Here is a 14,064-nt window from a genome sequence, read left to right as displayed (position 1 = left end):
ATAAATGTAGGACTAAAATGGGTGGCAATCTATATAGCTATCACTCTATCATAGCATGGAGCAAGCTTCCACATCAAATTAGATTAAGGGCGGTGGTGTTTCCATATTCATAAAGGATGCGCACACCTTCAGACTGGTAGCCCAACCTAATGCATCAGAGATACTTCAGGTGCAGCTAACATTGGTAAGACAGCGATTCAGGTCGTAGCCTGCTATAGGTCCCAACCATGTCCCAAGACTCACGCTCCACGTTCCTAAGCACCCTGCAGAATATTAGGGTTCAACCTAACACTCTCTTACTAGGCAACTTCAACTACCCCTCCATTAACTGGGAAAACTACTCATGTACCAATACACTTGACCAACGTTTCCTGGAGTTCATTAATTCCGATGCCCTGGACCAGCTCGTTCTTACCCCCACTAATGGTAGCAACATCCTTGACCTGGTCATTACTAACATGGGCGACCGTTACTCTACACCAATAGTCAGCTCCTCTTTGGTTAGATCCAACCACAAACTAATCACCTTGGAAATCCACATCCCTCCCACTCCACCCCACCACAAAGGTAACCACCATGAAAAACTTCTCTAAAGCTAACTTTGGGTTCCTAAAAATAGAGGTGGCTAACTTCACGGCACCCATGCAAATGGTGAATAGTTTTATGACCACCGAATCATACACCAATGCACTATACGAACACGTACACAAATGCATGGATCTCGCCATACCCAATAGAACCAAGATGCTGTCCTCCAAAAAAAGAAAGCCAATCTGGTGGTCCCCTGCCATAAACAAACTCTACAACAGAAGGAGGAAACTGTTGCGAAATAAGGTGAAGTCCCAAGACTGGAAAAACTCCCTTATCAGCTTCAACAAAAAATTGAGATCCCTCATCAAATCATCTAAAGCTAGCTATGAAAACAAAATTGCAGCAGATAGTAAAGACAATCACAAGGCTATCTATAGTTATGTAAAGAATCTCCACAGCAATGCCCAGAATTGCTCTGTGCTACTGCACAATGGTACTACCTCCTATACCAAGCCAACAGATATTGCCAGTATACTAGCCAACAGTTTCAGTGCCAGGTTTACCCCTCTCACCCCCCCCCCCAAAGGACCAATCACAATACCAGTAGATTGTCGAGCACCCAGTATTACTGCTGCACAGGCTAAAACAGCACTGTCCAAGGCCATGAATCTATGGGACCTGAAAATGTCCCTGGCTGTGTTCTACATGAACTACAGAGTGAACTGGCACCTCACCAGTGTGCCCTGTTCAAGCACAGCTTCACCTCAGGCTTTGTCCCTATCAAATGGCGCACTGCTACAGTCATCCCTCTCCACAAAGGAGGAGCTACTACAGACCCTGGCAACTATCGCCCCATTAGCCTGACGAGCCTAATATGCAAAGCTATGGAATGCATCATCATGGACCTAATAAACAAGGGTATAGGGAATCTCCAAACTCTGGATCCCACACAGTTTGGTTTTATGAAGGGTAGATCATGCCTGCTCAACTTGGTCGACTTCTTTGAGTCAGTCATCAGAGCTGTGGATGAAGGCAAGGTGGTTCATACAGCCTACCTTGATCTGGCCAAGACTTTTGATACCATTCCCCCACTCAGAAATCATAGAAAAACTCACTAAGCTAGGCATCGACCCCTGTATCACTAGGTGGGTTGCAAACTTGCTCACAGATAGAACCCACAGTGTGAAAGTAGCTGACTCCAAGTCAGACTGCCGACTAGTCACAAGTGGAGTCCCACAGGGTTTGTTTCTGGGTCCTCTCCTGTTTGGCATCTACTTCTCTGAAGTCCAGGCCAACATAAAGGGACTCTGGCTGACAAAGTTCACAGACGATTGCAAGTTGGGAGCTATTATTAACTCCCCAAGTGATGTTGACATACTGCAGAATGGCCTTACTGAGACCAATGACTGGTGTCAGAACCATGGCCTTAAGCTCAATGCCAAAAAAATGTGTCGTCATCCCCTTTGGGAAAAACCTGGTTCCCATGAATTACCACACTGATGGCAGTCCACTGAGCACAGAAGGCATTATAAGAGATCTGGGAACACAGGTTGACAGCAACCTCTCTTTTGATCACCACATTGCCACTGTGGTCAGAAAGTCCTTCTATGTGGCACATTTCATTACCAAGGGTTTTGCATCCAGGAAGAAAGAGGTCATTGTCTCCCTGTACTCTTCCCTCATTAGGCCAGTCATCGAGTACAATGCCCTATTTGGCATGTACCTCACTAGACACCTGCAACAACTGGAGAGGCCACAAAAGTACCTCACAAAGAGGATCCTGGGCCTTAAACACTTGTCCTATATGGATAGACTCAAAAAACTCCAACTATTTTCTGTCTCATATCACCTACTTGGAGGCGATCTCTGCTTGACTTATAAAGCCATGTCTGACCCAGCTCTGTTAGAAATGCTACATCTAAAGAAATCCCAATCCCTCTGCACCACACACTACAGAGACCTCAACCTCTTTACCACAATTAACAGAACATGGTGAAGGGACAGGTTCATAACCCAGAGACTGCCCATGCTATGGAATAGACTTCCCATATATGTCAAGCAGAGCACCTCGTTGACCCTCTTCAAGACAAATCTTGATGAGTGGTTGGGAAACAGAAAATTCACCCTGGGGATAACTCCAGTGGCTCTACTCGACAGAGGCACTGAGAACTAAGGTCGGGTGCCCTATGTCAGGGAAATCCTATGGCTAGGCTTGTAAAGGCCCCAGGGCCATTAGCCTAGTACACACCTATGAGTAAATCAACCTAAACAATTCAAAGCAGCTGCCAAAGAACACTTAAAAACACGCTTGCCCTGCTTCTGTAGTCATCCACCATAAACTGTATCCACCCATAAACTAATCATCTTTTATCCACTACCTTAAATTTTAACCTCTACTCCCTTCTGCCTTAACACATCTGTTCCTCCTGGCCATGCCTATCTCTCTTGCAACTAATATTATTTATGCCTTGGCATAACCTCTGTCTCCCTATATCCCTCCCCTAAATCATCTCTTAATAGTAACAAATGTCTACATAGTACTAATACTTTAATGACTGCAAGAATACTTATATTTCAATTTCTCACATAGTATGTATTAGTAAGGATTATGTATTAATATCTGAAACTTGCATAATGTTGTAAATATAAGCAATAAGCTATTGTGTCTGTAATTTGTGTTTTTAATGTATAATGTTTCTGGAGCTTTTCTCCCTGGGCATCTGCTAAAAAAGAGCTAATTGCTAGCTCAGTCAAACTTTTCCTGGTCAACAAATGGGAAATAAATAAATAATAAATCTGCAAAGTTAGTCAGCCAGGGCCCCTTCATATTGGCTTTTACTTTTGAAAAGTAGATGCCAAACTGGAGGAGTCCTAGCACAAAACCCTGGGGGACTCCACTGATGACTGGTCTCTTTGTGGTGATAACTTCCCATATTTTGATTATCTGTGTCCTACCTGTGAGCCAGCTGGCAATCCAGTGAGTAGCACAGGGGTTTATTCCCAGTTTGTTTTGCTTTTCTACTATGCCTTAGTGGGGAATCATGTCAAAAGCTTTGGCCAGGTTGAGGTATGTGGTGTGTACCATTTTGCCTTAATCCATTCCTTTGATGACCTTTTTAAAATAAATCCAGTAGGTTGAGTACGCATGACCCGCCCATGACAAATACGAACTGAGTTGGGTCTGGTGTTTGGAGGTCCCTAAATCCTGATGGATTAATCCGATGATAAGTCTTTCCATGGCTTTGCATATGAGGCTGGTCAGACTTATGGGTCTGTAGTTGCCTGGGTCTGTGGAAGGTCCTCCCTTATGTAGGGGAATGACTGTAGCTGTTCTCCATTCCCTTGGTACAAAACCTGTATAGAGACTGAGATTGAACATTCTTATTAGGGCTGTGGTTAAATCGTGCTTTATGCTACTTAAGATGCATACAGGGATATTGTCAGGGCCCACTGATGCACTAATTTTAGCTTTTGATAGCATTTTTAGGACTTGGTCTTGTGTGATAGCTGGAGGCAAGCCAGTTTTAGGTATATCTTGAGGGACAGACCGAGGGGAGAGGGGTGTAAAATTAGAGCTAAATTTACTAGCCCGTAGGTTCACTTATATCTTCAGTCTCAGTGTAGGTAACATTGCTCCTATTCAGCTCAGCACATTGCTGCATTGTGCTTTTGAGTTTATAACAAAACTAAAAACTGCCTTCTGATTGTCTTCAGCTTGGGTAGATAGTTTAGTGTCAAACTTGGCTTTTGGTTGATTAAACATCCTGAGTTGTTCATTTATTTCAGTGACAAGGGCTGTAGCATTCTGGGAATTAGTCTTACTTTTGGTCAAACTTCTTTTCCTGTTGTTATAAATTTTGTTGATGTTATGGTTCCACCATGTGGGTTTGTTTCTGGGGTTTGCCCTGCTCTTGTTCCTATGGGGTACAGCTCCATCTATTCAGCTGTTTACATGCTGGCATAGTGTGGTGGTGTAGATTTCTGCATAGTCAATGGTGTTAACTAGGTTTGGTGGGGATCTGATGCTTGCCAATGTATCACTTAAGAGTATGTAGTTTCTAAAGGTACCATGGATGGAAGGGTTCTCTGGTTTCATTTTTATTTCAAAAGAGACTGCTTTATGGTCACTCTTAACAAGTGATGTAGATATGCAAGGGATGGTGCAAGATACTCCCATATTAGTAAGAACAGGAATGAAGATGTTATACCCCTAGTGGGTATTCTGACTAATTGTTCCAGGGCACTTGCATTGTCAAAGTCTGGGAGTCTTTGTGCTTGTGCATTAGTGCTTGGAAAAAGTTTCCCAGTCTATAGTTGGGATAGTTTAGATCACCTTGAAAGATGGTATTGGGTTTAATACTGAGTGATTCTAGTTCCTGTAGATAGGCATGGTGGCTTTCTTTTGTCGTAGAGGGAGTTCTACGGCTAGCTAATATACGGTACGGAACCTTTCTGATGGTTATCTGGACATGAAGACACTCTAGTGCATTATGCTACTTTGTGGGAAGACATACCACCTCCAGTACAGTTTCCTGCTAAAGACTACTCTGGGTTACTGGGGGGTTAATTTGGTGTATTCCCTCCTCCAATGGGACAGTTTAGCAGCACCTTAGATAATTGCCTAACTGAGATCAAGGGAAGATGGTCTGCAGCTACCAGAAGTGAGAGGAGATATTTTAGCAAAAATTAACATACATAGCTCCTTTTACATCTGCATAGATAGTGACAGTCTCTGTTGAACCAACAATATCTTAGCCTGCCAGAAAAAAGTTGTTGGACAAGCTAAGCCTTCATTTACTTAGTCCCAACCCATAGCTAAGCTGGGTAACTGGCAAGACTTTACGAGCCCAGGCAGCAGTCTATCCCACTTTACTGCATGTTATTAATTATAAAGCAGGTATGTATGTCAGGGGCTAGACTAACTGCTTTGGTTGACCACAGACTGTCTTGCTTGACTTTGACACTTCTCTGTTCATAGAGGCCAAGACAGATCTATGGCTTTAACCTGGCCGTGGCTGACCCATTACAGCTATTGCTTCATTTCCACGTTTTGGCATTACTCAGAGGATTATCTATATAGAATCTGTTTTTTTTTTTACCTCATTTCATATTGATGCAGTCTAAGAAGGCATTAGGAATAAAAAGTTGTGTGACATATAATCAACGTCTATGTTATTTTAGATAATGAATAGTGCAGAAATATTTGACTGGTATGCCGAGTTTAACAGTAAAACTATAATTAGTGATGGCGAGAACACTGGTGATTATTACAGTTTTATAAGAATTCTGTAAAGGAGTTTATACAGGGTGTCATGAATTAGAGTCTGATATTTTTCTTTTCTTTATGAAAGTTATGTATGAGGCGTTAGCCAAGTGAGTGTTTTTTTGAAAGTTTGATAGCAGCTTTTGCTGACTCAGGTACAGCTTCACTTGAGATTTTCTCTTGTCTTGAAGTACAGCAACTTCATGGCCTTATTTTAGAATATGGAAGTTAAAAAGACACAAACACATGCAGGCATACACACACACACACACACACACACAAACGCACACACACGCATTAAATTATAACCCCATCTACAGAAATAAACTACACATTCTTTTCTTATTGGTTATTTTGATTTTTAAATTGGGAAGGTAAAATGAAATTTTTATTGGATGAAAAGAGATCACATGATCATGTATTAATTGTCTATGTTGAGGCATCAGATATTCCTTCTTTACTTTCTTTTCTAATAATCTATATATGATCTTTTCTACAGGTATGGTAGACTGTTCCAAAGAGTGAATGAAAAACTCTTAATGTACTTTATAGAGACCTAAAGGCATTACATGATTGGGTCTTTCAATTGTCACATCCCAAAGCATTTATTAAATGTCCTTTTATGCGTATTATGCCAAGATGTATTACTTATTTGGAATATATACCACTGCTGCACTGCATACCATTTCTGTGACGCTTCCTGCTTTTACTGTGCAGTTAACAAGCTCTTGAGTGGTGTGTATGCTGTATTTACTTTCTTTTTTTGTATTTCTCTGTATTTAATAAATGTACCTGATTTCTTCCATGATTGCATTATTTGGGGAGCTGTAGTAAGGTCATGTCCTGAGTTCAGAACTTCCACTCACCTTGTTTGGAATAGAAGCTGGCTGACATATTCAGGCAGTGTAATGAGATAAAGTCTACACTGTGCCATCTGCTGACATTTTCTTGGTTGTACATGGTTAATGTACACTGTGCCATCTGTTGACATTGTCTTGGTTGTACATGGTTAATGTACACTGTGCTGTCTGCTGACATTGTCTTGGTTGTGCCTGGTCAATGTACACTCTGCCATCTGCTGACATTGTATTGGTTGTACCTGGTTAATGTACACTGTGCCGTCTGCTGACATTGTCTTGGTTGTACCTGGTTAATGTACTTTGTGCCATCTGCTGATATTGTCTTGGTTATATATAGTTAATGTACACTGTGCCATCTGCTGACATCGTCTTGGTTGTACATGGTTAATGTACACTGTGCCATCTGCTGACATTGTCTTGGTTGTACATGGTTAATGTACACTGTGCCATCTGCTGACATTGTCTTGGTTGTACATGGTTAATGTACACTGTGCCATCTGCTGACATTGTCTTGGTTCTACCTGGTTAATGTACACTGTGCCATCTGCTGACATTGTCTTAGTTGTATATAGTTAATGTACACTGTGCCATTTGCTGACATTGTCTTGGTTGTACATGGTTAATGTACACTGTGCCATCTGCTGACATTGTCTTGGTTGTACATGGTTAATGTACACTGTGCCGTCTGCTGACATTTTCTTGGTTGTACATGGTTAATGTACACTGTGCCATCTGCTGACATTGTCTTGGTTGTACATGGTTAATGTACACTGTGCCATCTGCTGACATTGTCTTGGTTGCACCTGTTTAATGTACACTGTGCCGTCTGCTGACATTGTCTTTGTTGCACATGGTTAATATGCACTGTGCCATCTGCTGACATTGTCTTGGTTGTGCTTGGTTAATACACACTGTGCCATCTGCTGACATTGTTTTGATTGTACATGGTTAATGCACACTGTACCATCTGCTGACATTGTCTTGGTTGTACATGGTTAATGTATACTGTGCCATCTGCTGACATTGTCTTGGTTGTACATGGTTAATGTACGCTGTGCCATCTGCTGACATTGTCTTGGTTGTTCATGGTTAATACACACTGTGCCGTCTGCTGACATTGTCTTGGTTGTACGTGGTTAATGTACACTGTGCTGTCTGCTGACATTGTCTTGGTTGTACATGGTTAATGTAGGCTGGCTATTCTTCTGCTCTAGGAACTGTCTGTTCTATTGGCACACAAGAATAAAACCCTGAATGATCCCCAGGGGCCTGAAGTTCTGTTGAATGAAATGCTGGGAGGGGTGCATCATGTGCCCAGGCATGCTGTGGTTCAATTCCTCCATGAAAACTAAGGATTATATGGGGGCTATGCCTACAGGAAGGGATGAGGTCATTGAATCACTTCATGTGCAAGCAATGAATGTACATTATAAAGTCCCAGAGCACATTGACCCCACTAAAAGCATTATAGTGAACAGTAGGGCTTAAAAGCATACTCCAATCCCCCACAGTCTGTGGATGATGACTTCCTGCTTCTGTTTGTCTGAGTCCAACAATGTGCAATGAATGGGCCATAGCTTATCACCCAGTGGAATGGATGAGTCAATTGAGTGAGAAGGCAGGATAAGCACAATGTTCTGCAAGGGAATCCAACCCCCCAAAAAAGAGGAATCTTTACAGGAAATGGTACGTGTGTGTTTGTGTGTGTGTGTGTGTGTGTGTGTGTGTGTGTGTGTGTGTGTGTGTGTGTGTGTGTGTGTGTGTTGTGTGTCACAGGTCCTCTTGTACTATAATTCTTATGCCTCAGCAGCTGATTGTTTCTGGTGTTCAGATGTTGACTTGAAGAAAACACCCCAAATTAAGTCTTGTATCATTTTTTGAATAACTGAACTTGTTATATCTATTCTTCTTTAGTGGTAATCTTGAAGATGAAGGAACTCTTTCCCCTCCCCTTTTCCTAACTGAGATCCCTTTGTTTTGGCTTATTCATGCATGGAATTTGACAGCAGATGGTGAGTTCAGCAGGCAGCAGGGGACTGATTGTGAGCAGCCTCGTGCTGAACGATGATCACAGCAGGAAAGGGTTAGACATGCAGTATGCTACATACAAAGACTTATTTTATTCCGATTGCTCTCACAGTTTTTTTGGCATGCAGCACCGTATTTTATATCATACTCCATTCTTTTGTTTTGCTGTGCTATTTTCACACTGTGGAAAGCCTTTGTGTTAATGACCGCTAATTGATATTTAAAGTTGCCTTCAGGACACAGTTGGACTCAGGCAGGAGTCTTGTAATAAGCTTAAATATGAACAAAACTGGTCATTGTTAATTTCATGGCTGTCAACAATATGTATGCCCTAAAAGATTTAAAATAATACTGTTACAGAAGTGCAAAGTAGTCCTGTTACTACTTTCAGAAAGATTTTTAATACAGTCTTAATAAATGATGTTAGGTGGAAACACCGCAGTGTAGGCAGCAGGGGCATAATTCTACTTTTTTTTTTTTTTTTTTTTTTTTTTTTTTAGGACTGCTTGGAAATCTTGTGTGGTCATATTGAATTAGATACTGAAAGGAGAGATAACTGGGATCGTACAATACATGACGTGGCTACTGATGATTGTAAACATCTGCTAGAGAAGCTGAGTAAGTACGATCTGAACTGATGATGGATATCTCAAAATGTATTTCATTAGCTTAAAACATCTCCCTGATGGAAAATCCATTCCCCTCCCAAATGTAACTTAATGTGCTCCAGCAGGTAAAGACACAGTTACCTAGCTCAGTAGCTTTCATGCATATTACTCAACTGTCCATGTTATCTCCAAATGTCCAGATTTTTGCTCATATTTTTGGCCTGTTCTTAATAAAATGTGTGGTTTTCTAACAAATCACTTAATACTGAAGTCTCTAAATAATGCACATTTGAGTTTCAAACTATATATTCATCAGAAAATGCATGCTAGCATAAAACATGTTATTTTAACATTGTTTTAAATTTATAAGACTAATAATTAAAATATGTCCATATTTTTGTGCCTTTTTGCCCCCATTATTGTAGGCTTTGTCCACATTTCTTGCACTAATAGGTTAAGAGGTATGCTTTCATGGGATTTTTCATGCTCTTCAGATGAATATCAGAAAGTGGGGGAAGTCCAAACACCCTGGCCGTAACACCAGGTTTCCTCACTCTCCCTAGTATGTGTGTGTGTGTGTGTGGGGGGGGGGGGGGCACCTTCATTCAGGTTCTTTTTTGTTGAAATGTATTAATTAATTTGAGCATTCATTGTTTTGTTAATGGGCTGGTCCAAAAGTCTTTCTTTTTGGCCAGGGCAGGAGTTCGGCTAGTAAGGTGTACTGAAACTGTAATCAGTAATAATAATAAATGCAAAGCAGTTTGTAAACAAAAACTGCAACTGCAGAAAAATTACATCATTAGTGGAGTACACTAAGTAGTAGACTAAACTGCACAATAGCCAAAAGGGCAGAGGTAAAAGGGTTCTCTATATGTTTCATTCCAATCAGTTAAATGTATAACCATTTGCCTATCCTAGCACTCAGCAAACAAGACAACCTCATCATTCCAAGTAAAAAAATCCGAAAGTATAGAGCTAGGGAAAATGTGAGGTCCTACTTTTTTTTTTTTGCCTAGTCAGTAGTGGTATTTGCAGACAGAGCTTAAAAAAGAATGTAGCCTCAGAGATCTGGAGGTCAAGGTGATTTTAGCTAAAGTGGAACTCATAATCTTGAACATAAACATTTGTTAGCGGGCATAGTTATTATTTATTTATCAGGAAAGTCCAGTTTGGAACAAAGCTAATTTTTAGCAGAGGCCCAGGGAGAAACACATATCTTTGTAATGTGGGAGGAAACCAGAGAACCCAGAAAAAAACCCACATGAACAGAGGGAGGACATGTAGACTCCACAGAGAAGGCACCCCAGCCAAGAATAGAATCAGAGAACCTCTTGCTGTGAAGTGATAATGCTACCACTGCACAATTCAACTAAAAATTTAATATTTTCCATAGTTCATTAATGCCACCATATCTGCAGCTGGCTCTCAATAGTGAGTTTTAGTTAAAAAATATTTTAAAAGCAATTATTTTCAAGAAATTAAAGAGGAATTGCTTTAGCTTCTTATTTAAAATCTTCATTAATGCTTCCACTATGACTCTTTGAGATACATCTGCATGAGGTTACAGCTGGATATAAATAACTGGTCATAATTTCATCCATATGTGTTTTTACAGGGGTACCAAATCAAACACTATGATCACACAAATATGAAGATGGAAAACATTTGCTGAAATAAAGGAATCACTGTGGGTCCACACACAGATAGATTCATAACTAAGACCTAAGCTAGATGTGTATGTGGGCCATTTTAAGCCTAGCCACGTTCCCTTTTGGTGTTTGAATTAACCTTACCCAGCCCATGCTTAGTAATTATATATTACCCCTAGTGTGAGTTACTAGGATCATGCCATAGATAATTTGAAGGGACCAATACATTGAATAGAGCATAGTAGCCACCTCTGTCCATTAGTAGTGTATGGAGCAATCCTGGATGCACCAGTAAAGTTTTTTCGTTATTTCTGGTGTGGAGTGGGGGTTTTTTTTGTATAATTTTCTGTTTTACATTTATTTGGAGGTTATTTTTCTGTTTCCCATCTATAGATACAAGTTGTGCTTTAATATGGTCAGGGATGAGTTTTATTTTATGTGGATGTGGAGTCTGTTTGAGAGCAGTAGTATCCTCTGCAAGATAGACCTGTCCCCAAACCATTCTGTTGATGTTGCAGGAGAGGTTTAGATCTGTGGACTGAGTGTTCCTGATGCTGTTTGACTTGCTGATGTGCAGTAAATCCATCAGTATTGGGTCAGAGGATGCCATATATGCCAGACACAGGTCACACCTTAGCATGCTATAGGATACTGAGTATAGTGACAGGGCTATGAGTTGGTCCATGCAGGACATGTTTAGGCCTTGTATCCTTTTTGTAAGGTATCTCTTTGGGTGTTCCAGTTGTTCCATGTGTCTGAATAGGTACATGCCAAAAGGGGCATTATATTCAATGATTGGCCTAACGACAGCTAAGTAAAGGGGACAATGACATCCCTAAATCAAGAGGCAATCCCTTTGTTTATAAGCTATATAATATAGAAGGACTTTTACAACAATTGATACAATTGATACATTTGATCAAAAGTTAGGTCACTTTTCACATAAGTTCCCAAATCTTAAAAAACTGGGTTAACTCTTAGGAGTGTTTCTTCATACTCATATGACAATGACAGTGATTTCCTATGGAAAAAGCAGTTGCAGATGTCACATTCTCAGTGCTAAACTCGGCCTTTTTGGCATCTCATCATGCTTAACCTTGACAAAGTGTAGGGAAGCCTCCCTAACACATGCTGACATAGTTTAATAATGTGGTATGTATAATAACATAATCCGATTTTACAATACTTAAGACACTGTGGCACAGATGTCTTACATGACTACTTCCTACAAATCCATTTCTGTTGGTGCTCTGTAGCCAGTATACTTTAGTGTATTGTATGCATGAATGTGTTAGTGTGAAACCAGTCTGTTCTTTTCAAAAATGAACAGAATAATACTCCTTTCAGTGGCCAAGAACAACAAATAGTACATTTGTGTGAGGACCTTACCATAAGTGTAGATGTGCAAGTATGTATATTCATTGTTGCAGTAAAGACTCCTAGGACTTCCTGCCTGCAGAAGACCCAACAACCATCGCAATGTACAGAGCTCTATGCCTTTTCCCATCCAGGGCTAGCAGAGTCCTTCCCACTTGAATGTCAGGACACTGGTGTGTTATAAGATTAATATTCTAGCTAACATAATCTTTACATCTTTCTTGCTCAGGATGGCAAAAATAAGAAAGCTGTGCCAAAGCCCAAACTACTCTAATGGAATTAGTCCCTACCTTGAGGAAAGAAGGTGCTCAATTACGGAATAGAGGGGGGAGTTGAAAGGTTTGACAACCCCAGGGTGTTCAAGGAGTAAAAAACAGGATTCAATGGGAAGGGAGTTGGTACTACAACAGTGAATATGCTCAAATATCTACAATTATGGTAAGGATATAAAACAACTGCACAGTGCTCAGCATAATGTTTGCTGTGGAGTAATGATGCTGGCGAACTTCCAGAGCTTATATTATGGTAAGTACATAACACAATTGCGCTGTTTACAACATAATATTTGCTGTGGAGTAATGATGCTAGTGAGCTTCCAGAGCTTATATTATGGTAACTACATAACAACTGCGCCATGGTCATCATAATATTTTCTGTGGAGTAATGATGCTGGCAATTTTCGGCACTTAACGACAAGTGGATAGATGGCCCTTGGAAGAATTTGAAAATAACAGCCCCTTAAGAATGATCATGACAAGCCCATGTCCTGGCCCTGGATGCAAGACTCAGACGGCAATGCTTGGAAAAGGTATGGACGGATGACCTAGTAGCTGCTTCTGGGAGGACTGTGGTGACACCTTTGAGAAAAGCAGCATTAGCTGCAGTGGCACAACAGAATTGCCTGTAACATGACCAGGTCAATCCTGCCATGAAAAGAGGTAAACAGACAAACTGTTTACCTTTTTACTGTATTTACCACATTGCTTCTGCATTTGTGGCTGCATTTCATTCCCATGAAAAGAGTAGCCAAAGCATTTGTAGTATGCTGGCTACTTTGATTGGGCCTGATTTCTCACTGGCATACCATCCTGCCCTTAGCAAAGGAAATAAAGAACTGGTCTGATTTTCTCATTTGTTTTCTTCTAAGTAAAGCTTCAGCTGCCTATGCACTCATAAATAATTCAGGCACTTTTCCTTCATATTGTCGGGGGGCTAGGAAAAAACTGGGAGGTGAATAGTGTGGTTTGAGGGGAATTCTGACACTGCCTTAAGCATGAAAGAAGATTTAGTATGCAGAGGGACCCTGTCCTTGTGGAATTTCAAGGATGGCTCTGCAGTTGTCAACTTGAGCAGACATTGTGCACAATAATTTATGAATAGTTGAAAAGATTTATTTGGGAGGAGAACAGGGAAAGGATCAAGTGGAATAAATTGATCCTTTCAACAGATCAAGGCAGATTAGGATTACCTGATTTCAAGGGATATTTTAGAGCTACATAGTTAAGGATCATATACATAAAACAAGCAGAAAACTACATTTCAAAATGGATGATGATGATGAAGTGGGGGGAAATTCAAGAAATATGGAGAGATTTGGATTTTGGATACAGATACTTAAGGACAATAACAACAGCCATGCAGCGTATTATATTCATAAAGAAGCAGAAAGTATTCTAAGAACAAAGTCAATGTGAGAATGGAGAAAGGAGATGCTGTGATTAGGGGTACAGAGAAAGTGAAAGAAGGGC

The 14,064-nt window shown here is 40.6% G+C and overlaps 1 protein-coding gene across 5 annotated transcripts in view; it reads left to right on the top strand.

The window, feature by feature from the left end:
• Nucleotides 1–14,064, top strand: part of CTTNBP2 (cortactin binding protein 2) — a 1,390,380-nt gene that overhangs the window by 936,429 nt on the left and 439,887 nt on the right. For all 5 annotated transcript variants that reach the window (XM_044088722.1, XM_044088723.1, XM_044088724.1 and 2 more), the window contains exon 9: nt 9,183–9,300. In XM_044088722.1, the coding sequence (XP_043944657.1) occupies nt 9,183–9,300 (118 nt within the window). The remainder of the gene's footprint in view (nt 1–9,182; nt 9,301–14,064) is intronic.

Source organism: Protopterus annectens, chromosome 11.part0 (assembly GCF_019279795.1).
Source record: "Protopterus annectens isolate FY-2018-M chromosome 11.part0, PAN1.0, whole genome shotgun sequence".
In the NCBI taxonomy this organism is placed as follows: domain Eukaryota; kingdom Metazoa; phylum Chordata; order Ceratodontiformes; family Protopteridae; genus Protopterus; species Protopterus annectens.
This window is presented reverse-complemented; position numbering and strand designations above follow the sequence as displayed.